The sequence below is a fragment of the Hyla sarda genome, chromosome 3 (genome assembly GCF_029499605.1).
Source record: "Hyla sarda isolate aHylSar1 chromosome 3, aHylSar1.hap1, whole genome shotgun sequence".
Taxonomy (NCBI): Eukaryota; Metazoa; Chordata; class Amphibia; order Anura; family Hylidae; genus Hyla; species Hyla sarda.
The window spans coordinates 76,133,646-76,145,863 of NC_079191.1; the positions used below are offsets into that span (position 1 = coordinate 76,133,646).

Sequence of the window (12,218 nt, forward strand, 5' to 3'; positions counted from 1 at the left end):
TACCTGAATAAATCTTTTTCTTTCTTCCTAAAATGGATAGAGGTGTCAGCAGAGAGCTCTGTGGTCAGGCAGAAAGGCAATTCAAAAAGAAAAGAACTTCCTGTAGATCATAACAGCAGCTTATAAGTACTGGAAGGATTAAGATTTTTTTAATAGAAGTAATTTACAAATCTGTTAAACTTTCTGGCACCAGTTGATTTTAAAAAGGAAAAAAAAGTTTTCCGGTGGAGTACCCCTTTAAGTTAGTCTGCTAATGGCTTATTCCACCATTTCTCTTATTAAAATACTTGTTGCACACTTTTTGTGTTTTCATTTCCTAAGACACTTATGCACTGGTTTGTTAGTACCTAGAACATGGCAAAATGTAACATGCAAACAGTCTCCTTATTTGTAACCTCTTGTGTTCTTTCTTGCAGTATTCTGCTGATGCAGAGAAAGTGGCAAATCTTTTACAAATCCCTCAGTATTTTGACCTAGAGCTATACAGCACAGGACGGATGGAAAAGGTACATAAGCTTTGCCTTTGTCGCTGGTCATTATACATTTTTATCAATTAAACCTTGTAACTCTATATCATCCAAAAACTTGCATTTAGATGACAGCTTGCACACTTTGTTAGCGCTAGTTATCTATACTTTTAGGATCTTAACATTAGGTATGTACTATTGTAGGCTGTGTATTGGAGATCTTCTAAACGTTGTTCTTTTTAATCCATAGCACCTGGACAGTTTACTAAAGCAAATCAAATTTGTGGTAGAGAAACATACAGAGTCAGATGTGTTAGAAGCATGTAGTAAAACGTACAGTATCCTATGCAGTGAAGAGTACACAATCCAGAACAGAGTGGATATTGCCCACAGTCAGCTGATCGATGAGCTGGTTGATCGCTTCTCACATGCTGTGGAGGATTTATTACAAGAAGTAAGTGTCAAGCTACTCAGAACCCTAAGGATGTGATCAGCTGAAGTTCAGCAGAATGGTTCTGTCTACTAGTTAAAAGGGTATTTTGGGTTTATACATCTTATCCTCTATCCAAAGGATAGGGGATAAGATGTATGATCGCAGCGGACCCCCGCAATCTCTGATACCCCCGGTGTAATGAATTTTTCTGTTCCCTGAATTTTTTGGTTCCCTGAACAGCTGATGAAAATGCTGTCACCTCAAGCACTGTGCTCTCTCTGAGTGTAATCTGACATCTCTGCAGCCTCCTAGATGTCAGAAGAGACACAGCTAAGTAACACATCTCCTCAGCCTGTCTGTGCACACACAGATATATATAGGCAACATATATTTTCAGCCTGTCTGTGCACACATATATAGGTAACAGATAATTTGTCTGTCTATGCGCGCGCGCGCGCACACACACACACACACACACACACACACACACACACATACACACACACACAGGCTGAAAATATCCACGTCCACGCCCCCTAGTGATGTCACGCTATGCCCCCTCCATTCAGGTCTAAGGGAGGGGGCGTGGTGTGACGTCACTAGGGGGCCTGACAGTGATGTCACTTCCTTGTCTTTGAAGCAGCACCTGGCACAGAATGGCGAGGGTTGCACAGAGATCGCGTGTGTCCCCAGCAGTTGGACTCCTGCGATGATACATCTTATCCTCTATGCTTTGGATAGGGGATAAGATGTATAAACCCGGAATACCCCTTTAAGATCTATTCACACCTACAGTATTCAGAGCAGATTTGATGCGCAGGATTTTCTGCTGCAGATCTCAATGTAAACTGAACACAGCTTGAAATCCTGTGCATCAAATCTGTTCAGAATACTGTACGTGTGAATAGACCCTTAAGGTGCGTTCACACATACAGGATCCTGTGCAGATTTTATTCACAGGATTTGTAATTGCTGATTAGAAGCTGTGCTCGGTCATTTAGTTTACATTGAAATCTGCAGCAGAAAATCCTGTGCATCAAATCTGCGCATCAAATCTGCATACATGTGAATGTACTCTTAATATTACAAGAGTTTCTTTCTTTTTGCTATAATATTGGGCAAAATGTGGGCATCTGTTATAACCTAGGGTTGCAGATCTGTATAAACTAATAAAGGGGTAGTACCACTTGAAAATATTCTCACACATCACAAACTGGGATAGTCTTAACTAAGCCTTCTGAAATCTGTATTTCTGCAATCTCTGAAAGAATCCTTTTGCTGTGTGTGGTTCCTCCTCCAGGCTGAAGAAGCAGATGAGGATGATGTATACAATGTCCTGGCATCATTAAAGCGGTTAACATGTTTTCACAAGTGAGTCCATTTTATTCTCAAACATTATATGGTACTAGCTGAATACCCGGCGTTGCACGTTTTTTCCTTCCTAATCCTTGTTGGGGAGGAAGCTTTTGACTTCATATCCCGTCCTCATATATTGTTGTCATATCCCAACCCCATATCTCCACCTCCTATCCCGACCTCCTGGCCCGACCCGTAACAGGTGTACCAGGTATTGAAATATCTCCAGCCGTACGGAAGTTATGTGAGAACATACATTTCCCATTGATTTGCATGGGACTTTAAACAAAAACCCCGACACTCGCAAATGGGGGTAGTTAAGGGTTAAATTAACTATCCTATATTTTTAGTGGACATATAAGTAACATGTGACCAAGTATTATGAAAAGATCTCCAGCTGTTTGGTAGTTATGCAGGAACATATATTTCCCATTGACTTGTATGGGACATTAAACATAAACCCCGCCCCTGGCAAATTGGGGTGAGTAGGGGTTAAATCACCTATCCTATGTTTGTTGTTGAAATATAAGTAACGTGTGTGCCAAGTTTCGTGTTAATATCTTTAGCCGTTTGGACGTGATGCTGGAACATACACACACACACACACACACACACACATACATACATACATACATACATACATACATACATACACACACACACACACATTGAGATATATATATATATATATATATATATATATATATATATATATATATATATATATACACATTTTCTTGCTTGTTTCCATTTCCCTGCTGGTCAATAGAGTGAGACGCCTTAATTGCTCTAGTGGATGGGGCTTCCTCTTCATGTAGAATACATGTGGGTAAGGCTGTTCTGCAGCTGCCATTGATTGATCTGCAGAACTAGACTCTATACTAGTGATTTCCAACCAGGTTGTTGCTTCCTGTTGTTGCCAAACTACAATTCCCAGCATGCCTAGACAGCCAACAGCTGTCTGGCATGCTGGGAGTTGTAGTTTTGCAACAGCTGGAGGCACCCTGTTTGGGAAACACTGCTCTATACAGATGAACCGCTGTTTCTGTGTAAGCAGTGAAGATGTGCTGCTGTAGATGCAGTCCCTCTTTATTCTGTTCATTGGTGGCCATTCAACAATTGCTTATTAAACATTAATGGTATATCATATGAAAGGAACTTTTTAGTTTTTAAAAATTTTGTCCAGGTTTAGGAAAAGGGGTCTTCTTAATTCCCAGAAACGTTGTCTGTTGTCTTTACGTACTGTCTCTGGTATTGCAGCTCAACATTATGCAGGTAGATTGAGCTGAACTGCAATACCAGACATAGCCCATGGGTAAGAGTGGCGCTGTTTCTTGAAAAGGCAGACCATTTTCTCAGTACCTCGGCAGCCCTTTTATTTCCCAGGAATAAAACCTTTTTAACACATGTAGTACATAGTGGTGTGTTTTTTTTTTTTCTTTGCCATTTATTTTGGGATTTGTTCATGGGGATCTGTATCTGCATCATTGGTGGAAAAAGTATCAATCTGAACTGTTGTTGTTTTGTATTTTCAGCGCTCACGATTTAACCAAGTGGGATTTGTTTGGAAACTGTTACCGGCTGCTAAGGACGGGCATTGAACATGAAGGCATGATTGAACAGGTGAGCACCTGGGATCTGCTATTGAATGCTGTACTGAGTTCTAGTGTGACATGGACAATTGTTTGTTGAGATCATGATGATTTTCTGTTCAGATTGGTGTCCAAGCTCTTCAGTGCGCGCACTACTCCATTCTGTGGCAGCTGGTGAAGATCACAGAAGGCAACCCTTCCAAAGTAAGTCACAAGTGTGATATACTCCAATGTTGTCCTTCTGTGTTTGGCTTTAAAGGGGTTATCCAGGAATAGAAAAACAGAGCTACTTTCTTTTAAAGTGTACCTGTCGTCAACAATTTTAAAAAAAATATAATGTAGATAATACCATTATATGTATATTTTCTAATATACATTGGTTAACAAATGTATATATTTTTGGGTGAAAAAATGCTGTCCCTGCAGCTATTGCTTGTGTGTCTATGAGGAGTCCAAATACAGGAAGTGTGGGTAGGACAAGCAGGGCTCTGTGCAGGCTCCTGACTTGTCAATCATCCCGATGTATGAGCCTGGAGCATGTTATAGAGCCTCAGTGCACACTGTCCTGCTTTTTCTTAGTGCACTCTCACTTCCTGTATTTGGACTCTTCATAGAGACACACATGCAATAGCCGCAGGGACAAAAAATATTAAAATTTTTTTAACCAATGTATATTACAAATATACTTATAATGGTATTATCTACTTTATATAAAAAGTTTTTGTTGATGACAGGTACACTTCAAAAAACGCTCCCAGTCTGTCTCCAGGTTGGGTGTGGGTTTGCAGCTCAGTTACATTGAACTGAATGGAGCAAAATTGTAAAAGCCCACCCAGCCTGGAGACAGACGTGGAGATGTTTTTGGAAGAAATTTGCAGTGTTTTATTTTATTTTTTTATTAATTCCTGGATAACCCCTTTTAACTGGGGCTCTATCATTATTCGACTGTAAAGAGAACACAAAAAAAGCACAGAGCACTTCATTGGGTAATACGTTCAGCTTAGTAAAGAACCTATAAATAAACAGCAACAGGTTGCTCACCTGGAATGGTTGTGGGAAAGCCCCAACACCATGAATCAATCCCACTCCAGGGAAAACATAGGATATCAGTATATGCTGCGTAGGAGTCAGATACTGGCCTGACATAATGAGTTCCCAAAGCGATTGTTGTTTGGACAATACATTTTCATCCAATATATTTTGACTTTGGACTATATTGGATTTTTGCGTGATTGGAGCTATTTTCTTTTTGAATATTTTCTGCATTATATGACTGAGATAGACATTTGACACGATGATGATGGGATGTGTTCTGTTTCTTTACAGGAAGATATGTTGATTTTGAGAAAAACCGTAAAGTCCTTCTTGGCTATCTGTCAGCAGTGTCTTTCAAATGTTAACACACAGGTGAAAGAACAGGTAAGGCTGGGAAAGGAGTCCTGAAAATCACAGAGAGAATTTTTATTTCAAAATCAACCTCAAAAGTACTCGAATTCTTCAATGGGATTTCCAATGTAAGCTCAGCGTTGTATCAGGCTATCTAGACAAAAGGGTTTGGATTAAAGGGAACCTGACAGCAGGTTTGTCCATACTAACCTGCTGTATAGGCTGATAGCTCTCATCACACAGATGTCTGTTACTTTTAATATGTGCACCCCTTGCACCGTTATTCCGAAAAACTGATATTATGCAAATCAGAGCGTTCAGTGTCTTGCTTATTCAGCCCACCCGTCAGCTCTAGAAGCAGAAAAACACATTTTATTTATTCATGAGCCCTCCATGTATTCTAATATAAAAACAAATGTGTGTTTTAATTTAGGTGCTTGGGATTGTTATCATAGTCTTTTCTGGTAAATAGCATGTTGTGGCCTTATCACACATGGATATTACATTATGTAATCCTGCAAATGGTGGTGATCATGAACTATTCTGATTTTCGTTTTCTTTGATATTGGGTGGTGTCATTGGTGTTCATCTTTCTCCCCCCAGGCATTCATGCTGCTCTGTGACCTTCTTATGATCTTCAGCCATCAGTTGACAACAGGTGGAAGGGATAATCTTTTGCTGCTGGTCTTTAATCCGGACCTAGGACTGCAATCGGAGCTCCTGACTTTTGTCTTAGATCACGTGTTCATTGATCAAGATGATGAGAATCAGAGCATGGGTAATTAAGATCTTCTCCATTAAACCTTGCCTCCAGTTTTAGGAAACTTTTGACATGTCTGAAGTTTTATTCAGGGAGATCCATACCAATTGCAAAACCTGTTTTTGGCACTCGTGGGTTTTATCATCTCTCTTCTGAGACATATGGTTAGTGGTGTACAGGGAAGTGTAAGTCTCAAACACTTACATAGGGGCACAGAGCTTAGCCGAACACTTCTGTCCTTTGCTTCAGCAATGGGTGAGGGTCTCCCAGACCTCAATGATCCAAACTTTCAGCTATGCCTTAGCCCCTTAAGGACTCAGACCATTTTCACCTTAAAGTATACTTTTCGTCAGAAAAAGTATTATAGCTTAATGTATGCAGAATAACTTTCCAATTGCATGCTTTTTTTCTATTTAATTTTCCACTTTGGGACTCCCTACCAGTCCTGGCCACAAGCCCTTTCTATAGATTTCAGACTCATTCTGGACTCCTAAATCTCAGACTGCAGCCAGGACACAGACAAGCTCAGCACTGCTCCCTGCCTGTCAATCAGACATACAGTAGCCAGCACTGTGCTCATAGGACAGCATGGCATACTCCTGACTCTGCCTTACTGCATGCCTTCATTCATTTTACTATCTGAGCTCCGATCTATCTTGTCTACACATGTAGTTTTAAACAGAGAGAAGATTCAGAGCTGCCAGCTGCTGTGTTCACAGCCTCTATACTGGGCCACGACCCCTTCCTCCCTCACACTAGGATGGCTGAATGAGCAGCCAAGAAGACAATAAATCAGGTAGAAAGAGGGGGTTTTGAATGAAAAGAAACACAGGGATAGTGTCAGTGAGAGTCAGGGACAGATGGGGGGGGGGGGGGGGAGATTAGGGAGAGTTTAGATCATGATAGGTACTCTTTAAAGGGCTACTCCCCTGGAAAACTTTTTTCTCTTTCGGCTCCTTTGGGGGACACAGACCATGGGTGTATGCTGCTGTCTCTAGAAGGTATGACACTATGGCAACAAATAGTCTGCTCCTCCCAGCAGGATATACCCGCCTCCAGGCCCTGAGCTAATCAGTTTTAGCTTAGTGTCTCAAGGAGGTGGACATGGACTGGAATTCTCCAGACCAGGTCTTATGTTTTATTATTTTCCTAGTTAGAGATGTTAGTTTTTTATTCCTTTTTCTTTCATGTTTTCAGGTGGGGACTCGGGAACTGCGGCTCACTGTTTCCCCATTGCGATTGAGGGGGCACAGACATTGCATATATGCGCTGTCAACCCCCTCTCCCCAGCGGTCAGCGCCTGGGGTTGTACCTCATGGGTCCGGGTCCCCCTATTTCCTGCTCGCCTCGCTCGCACATGGTAGCTCGGCGTGATGCAGGTGATAAAAAGCTGACTGAAGACATCACAGAAGACTCCATTAGGTAAGTTCTTCTGACTGAGGTGAGTATATATTCCTTTCTCCCTTAGGTGCTGACTTGCAACCTCTGGAGACCCTCAGTTTTTAGCCCACATTTCAGGGTCTTATGGGGCTGGCCTGTGCTAGGGGCTTTATCTTTATTAATCTGGGGCGAGCAGTGGCATATTTGGGATGAATTGCTCAGTTTATTCTTATGCACGTGTGTGTGTTTTACTATGCGGCAGACAGCCGCGGTGCATATACTGTACGGGCGCATGAAGCGCCGACTTACTTTCGCTTTCGGCAGCAGAATGCTGCTGGCGAATGAGTCTCGCCCGCTCACTTCCCCGCGAGCGCATATGCGGATGACGTGCGCTCGGGGCAAGGAGCGGGCGCCATTACTATTTTTCTTCATCAGCATTTCGGCGGCCGGGGCGCTATAGCTCCGCCCACAGGCCGCCGGAGCTTACTGGAGGCGGGGATCGTCCTCCAATCAGCACTGTTTGGGCGATTGTAGGTGGCATGGGCCAATCAGACAGTGCCCCTGCTCAAGGCACACCCCTCTCTGGCTATTGGCTAGTCTGTTTCTCCCTCTCTATCTACATAGAGCGGAGTTCTTCTCACAGCAGCTGCCACAGGGGACACAGAAACGAGTGAGAGAGTTCTTTTTTCATTATGTCTGTACCCAGAACTGTTCCTCCCTCCAAACAGACAACTGGAGTGTTAGTTTCCTGTTTTGTCTGTAAGGGCTGTAATTCCAAAATGCCTGGTTCTGCTGAACCCACTTGCTCTGCCTGCTCCACTGCTACCCCAGACCCCCTGGTTCCCCCGATGCTCTTTCAGTCCCGGTGGATTCGGCCGCCCCTCCAACCTGGGTTTCTTCCCTATCCCAGTATATGGCTGACTTGACTCAAGTCTCCCGTTCGGTGGCTGAGGCCTCCCGTGACATGGTGTCTGCCTTGAAGAGGTCTGCCCTGCGCCGGCACTCTAAAGGGTCCCGCTCCTCTTCTCCACATACTTCACGCTCTCACAAGCATACCAGGGGTGCTTCTTCTGACTCCTCCATTGAGTCTTCAAGTAGACGTGGATGCTCCCCTCGTGGGTCTCGCCTCCCCCCCCCCCCCCCCCCCGTGTCATATGGTCGCAAACGTCGCTCCTCCAGAGGACGTTCCCGGAGTCACCGCTCTGCCTCGCCAGAGCTATGTACACGGTCAAGGGTCGCCCCCTCCTCCCCTCCAGGGCTGCCTCCACTCGTTCACATTCTCCTGGTGAACTGGTGGATGAGGCTTCCAAATCGGCATCTGACTCAGAGGACTGCTCGGATACAGTTGAAACGGTGAACTCATTGGTTGCAGCCATAAGAGACACCTTTCACTTAGAGGACCCAGGATCTTCGGACGTGACTCCTGAAGTATCCTTTCAAAGTGCTAAACCAGCACCTCAAAGGTTCAGCTCTCACGCTGAATTTACACCCTTCTGGAATCTGCATGGAAACATCCGGACAAGAGGTTTCCGGGAATGAAGAAGGTTCAAGCGCGTTACCCATTCGCCAAGGACCTTGTCTCTAAGGTGGTTTCCCCTCCCTCTGTGGATCCACCAATTTCCCGCCTCTCTAACGCTACTACTCTGCCGCTAGCAGATGCGGCTGGCTTCAAGGATTCGACGGACAAGAAGGTGGAGTCCTTAGCGAAGTTTGCCTCTGAAGCAGCAGGCTCTTCTCTGCTTCCCACCTTTGTCTCCGCATGGGTGTCCAAGGCCCTATCGGTGTGGTGCTCAAAACTCCGTCAGGGTATCCTGGAGGGATCCCCCCCAGAGGAGCTGTCTGCTTTGGTTCTCCAATGCTCTAAAGCTGGGGACTTTCTGTGCACAGCTTCCATGCAGTCAGCCCGTTGAGCTGCCTTTGCTGTGGGTCACCTAGCGGCCCTCCGCCGTTCCATGTGGCTTAAGGCGTGGGATGCGGATGCCGCTTCCAAAAGGTCTCTCACCGAGCTTCCTTTTACTGGTGCCCTTCTTTTTGGCAAGCGCCTTGACAAGATTATCTCTGAGGCGACGGGGGGTGAGAGTTCCTTGTTGCCTCAAAATAAGGCTCTCTCTACTTCCCAGAGGAAGTCTTCTTCCTTCCGGTCCTTTTGGACTTTTGGCCCCAATAAGGGGTCTGGGCAGGCGCCTTCGCGGGACAAGAAAGCTTCCTCGTTCCGGGCGCGCCCGTCTTGGAAGTCGAACACCAACCGTTCCGGCCGTTTTGCGTCCAAATCGGGCAACCGCAAACCCACTTTCGCATGAAGTGAAGCCCCCACCCGCAGATTTTTCTCGGGTGGGAGGTCGCCTCTTACTTTTTCGAGACATCTGGACCACACACATTCAGGACTCTTGGGTCATGGACGTGGTGTCCAACGGATACCGATTCAAATTTGCCTCCCTCCCGAGGAATCGTGTTTTTTTTTTTCAGGCCCGGGCCCCCCGGTCACTTTCTCTGACAAAGCAGTTTCGGGAGGCCCTCCAGTCCCTGCTTCTCCAGGGAGTTATTGTCCCCGTTCCTCCAGGGGAAAGTTTTCAGGGTTTCTAGTCCAATCTTTTTGTGGTCCCCAAGAAGGGCAGTTCTATGCGGCCAATCCTGGACCTCAAGCGTCTCAACCGTCACCTTCTCATCCACTACTTCCGAATGGAATCTCTCCGTTCGGTGGTGGCGTCCCTGGAACAAGGAGTTCCTTTCATCGGTGAACATCAAGGATGCCTACCTCCATGTGCCAATATTTCCGGCCATCAGCGGTACCTCCGCTTTGCGATCCGGAGGGGCATTTTCAATTTGTAGCCCTCCCCTTTGGTCTGGCCACTGCTCCTCGGGTCTTTACCAAGATCCTTGCTCCAGTGATAGCCCTGTTGCGGTCGAGAGGATTCTCAGTGATCTCCTACCTGGACGACCTTCTCATCAAGGCTCCCACCAGAGTCCAGACTCTGGAGATTGTGGATCTCTCTCTCCAGACCCTGGAACGCTTCGGGTGGATGGTCAACTGGTACAAGTCTGTCCTCTCTCCCACCCAGTCTCTGATCTTCTTGGGACTTCAATTCAATGCAGCCTCTGCCCGGATTTGCCTTCCGCCGGACAAACGTCTGACTCTCCTGTCAGGAGTCTGCTCCCTTCGGGCCCAGGACCCAATTTCCATCCGCATTTGCATGGTAGTCTTGGGTTGGATGGTAGCGACCATGGAGGCCGTACCCTTTGCCCAGTTTCATTAACGTCCCCTTCAACAGGCGATTCTCTCTCAATGGGACAGATCTCCTCTGTCTCTCGATCGCAAGTTTGCTCTCCCTCGTCGGATCCGTCAGTCTCTGCTCTGGTGGCTCTGCTCCCCCCTTCTTCTTCAGGGGCGATCATTTCTTCCCCTCCACTGGCAGGTAGTTACAACGGATGCCAGTCTGTCGGGCTGGGGCGGTGTGTTCAGGGACTGGACGGTCCAAGGCCTCTGGTCTCCCCGGGAAGCCCTTCTTCCGATAAACAAGTTGGAACTGAGGGCGATTCTTCTTTGTCTTCTTCATTGGGAGTCCCTGCTTCAGAACCGCCCTGTCCGCGTCCAGTCGGACAACACCACGGCCTTAGCTTACATCATTCGGCAAGGCGGCACTCGCAGCTCGGCAGCCATTGCCAAGGTGACAAAGATTCTCCTCTGGGCGGAAAACAAGGTTCCGGCCATTTCAGCGATTCACATTCCTGGTGTGCTCAACTGGGAAGCGGACTTCCTCAGCCGGTCCTCACCCGACCCCGGCGAGTGGTCTCTACATCCAGAGGTCTTCGCGCAGATCTGCGACCTCTGGGGCATTCCAGACGTGGACCTCTTCGCGTCCCGGCACAATCGGCAGATTCTTCCTTTTGTGTCAGTCCCGGGACCCCCTGGCTCTAGCCGTGGATGCCCTAGTGATTCCTTGGGCGGGGTTTGCCCTGCCCTATCTGATTTTGGCCCTTTCTATTCTTTTTCAGTGTCCTCTGGCTTCTAATTCTCATGTCCGGACCTTCCTTCAAAGAGTGGAGCATGCTGCCCCTCCTTATCGGTCACTTTCTCCCCCTTGGGACTTAAATCTGTTTCTGGGTGTCCTCCAAGGTGACCCCCTTTGAACCCCTTAGGGAGGTGTCCCTGTGCCTCCTTTCTTGGAAAGTGGCGTTTCTTGTTGCGATCACCTCCATTCGGAGAGTGTCTGAATTGGCAGCTTTCTCCTGCCAACAAGGTTGTTTTCCGGCCAGATCCTTCCTTTTTGCCTAAGGTCATTTCAGCCTTTCATCTCAATGAGGACATTGTCCTTCCGTCTTTTTGTCCCGCTCCTTCTCATCCTAAGGAGTGTTTACTCCACAAACTGGATGTGGTTCCGGCTGTTAGGTCCTACCTCTCTATCACCTCTTCCTTTCGTCAGTGCAATTCCTTTTTCGTCCTTACGGAAGGTCGTCATAAGGGTCAACCTGCTTCCAAGGCCACCATTTCTCGATGAATCCGGTCTGCCATTTCGGAAGCCTATCGCTGTAGGGGGAAGATTCCTCCCTTCAGGGTTGTGGCTCATTCTACCTGTTCTGTTGGTGCATCCTGGGCTCTCCAGAACAAAGCCTCGGCCTCGCAGATTTGCAAAGCGGCTACCTGGTCGTCTTTGCACACTTTCTCGAGGCTCTACCAGGTTCATACCTTCGCATCGGCTGATGCTAGTCTGGGCCGTAAAGTGCTGCAGGCGGCAGTGGAACAGCAGGCTGCCTGACTGATTGTCTGCCCACCCAAGGGATTGCTTTGGTACGTCCCATGGTCTGTGTCCCCCAATGGAGCCGATAGAGAAAAGGAGATTTTTAAA

General features: G+C 46.5%; 1 protein-coding gene across 3 annotated transcripts in view; it reads left to right on the forward strand.

The window, feature by feature from the left end:
* Positions 1 to 12,218, forward strand: part of STAG1 (STAG1 cohesin complex component) — a 167,947-nt gene that overhangs the window by 135,660 nt on the left and 20,069 nt on the right. For all 3 annotated transcript variants that reach the window (XM_056564373.1, XM_056564372.1, XM_056564374.1), the window contains exons 18-24: positions 417 to 506; positions 718 to 921; positions 2,201 to 2,271; positions 3,792 to 3,879; positions 3,972 to 4,052; positions 5,175 to 5,267; positions 5,838 to 6,012. In XM_056564373.1, coding sequence (XP_056420348.1) covers positions 417 to 506; positions 718 to 921; positions 2,201 to 2,271; positions 3,792 to 3,879; positions 3,972 to 4,052; positions 5,175 to 5,267; positions 5,838 to 6,012 — 802 coding nt within the window. The remainder of the gene's footprint in view (positions 1 to 416; positions 507 to 717; positions 922 to 2,200; positions 2,272 to 3,791; positions 3,880 to 3,971; positions 4,053 to 5,174; positions 5,268 to 5,837; positions 6,013 to 12,218) is intronic.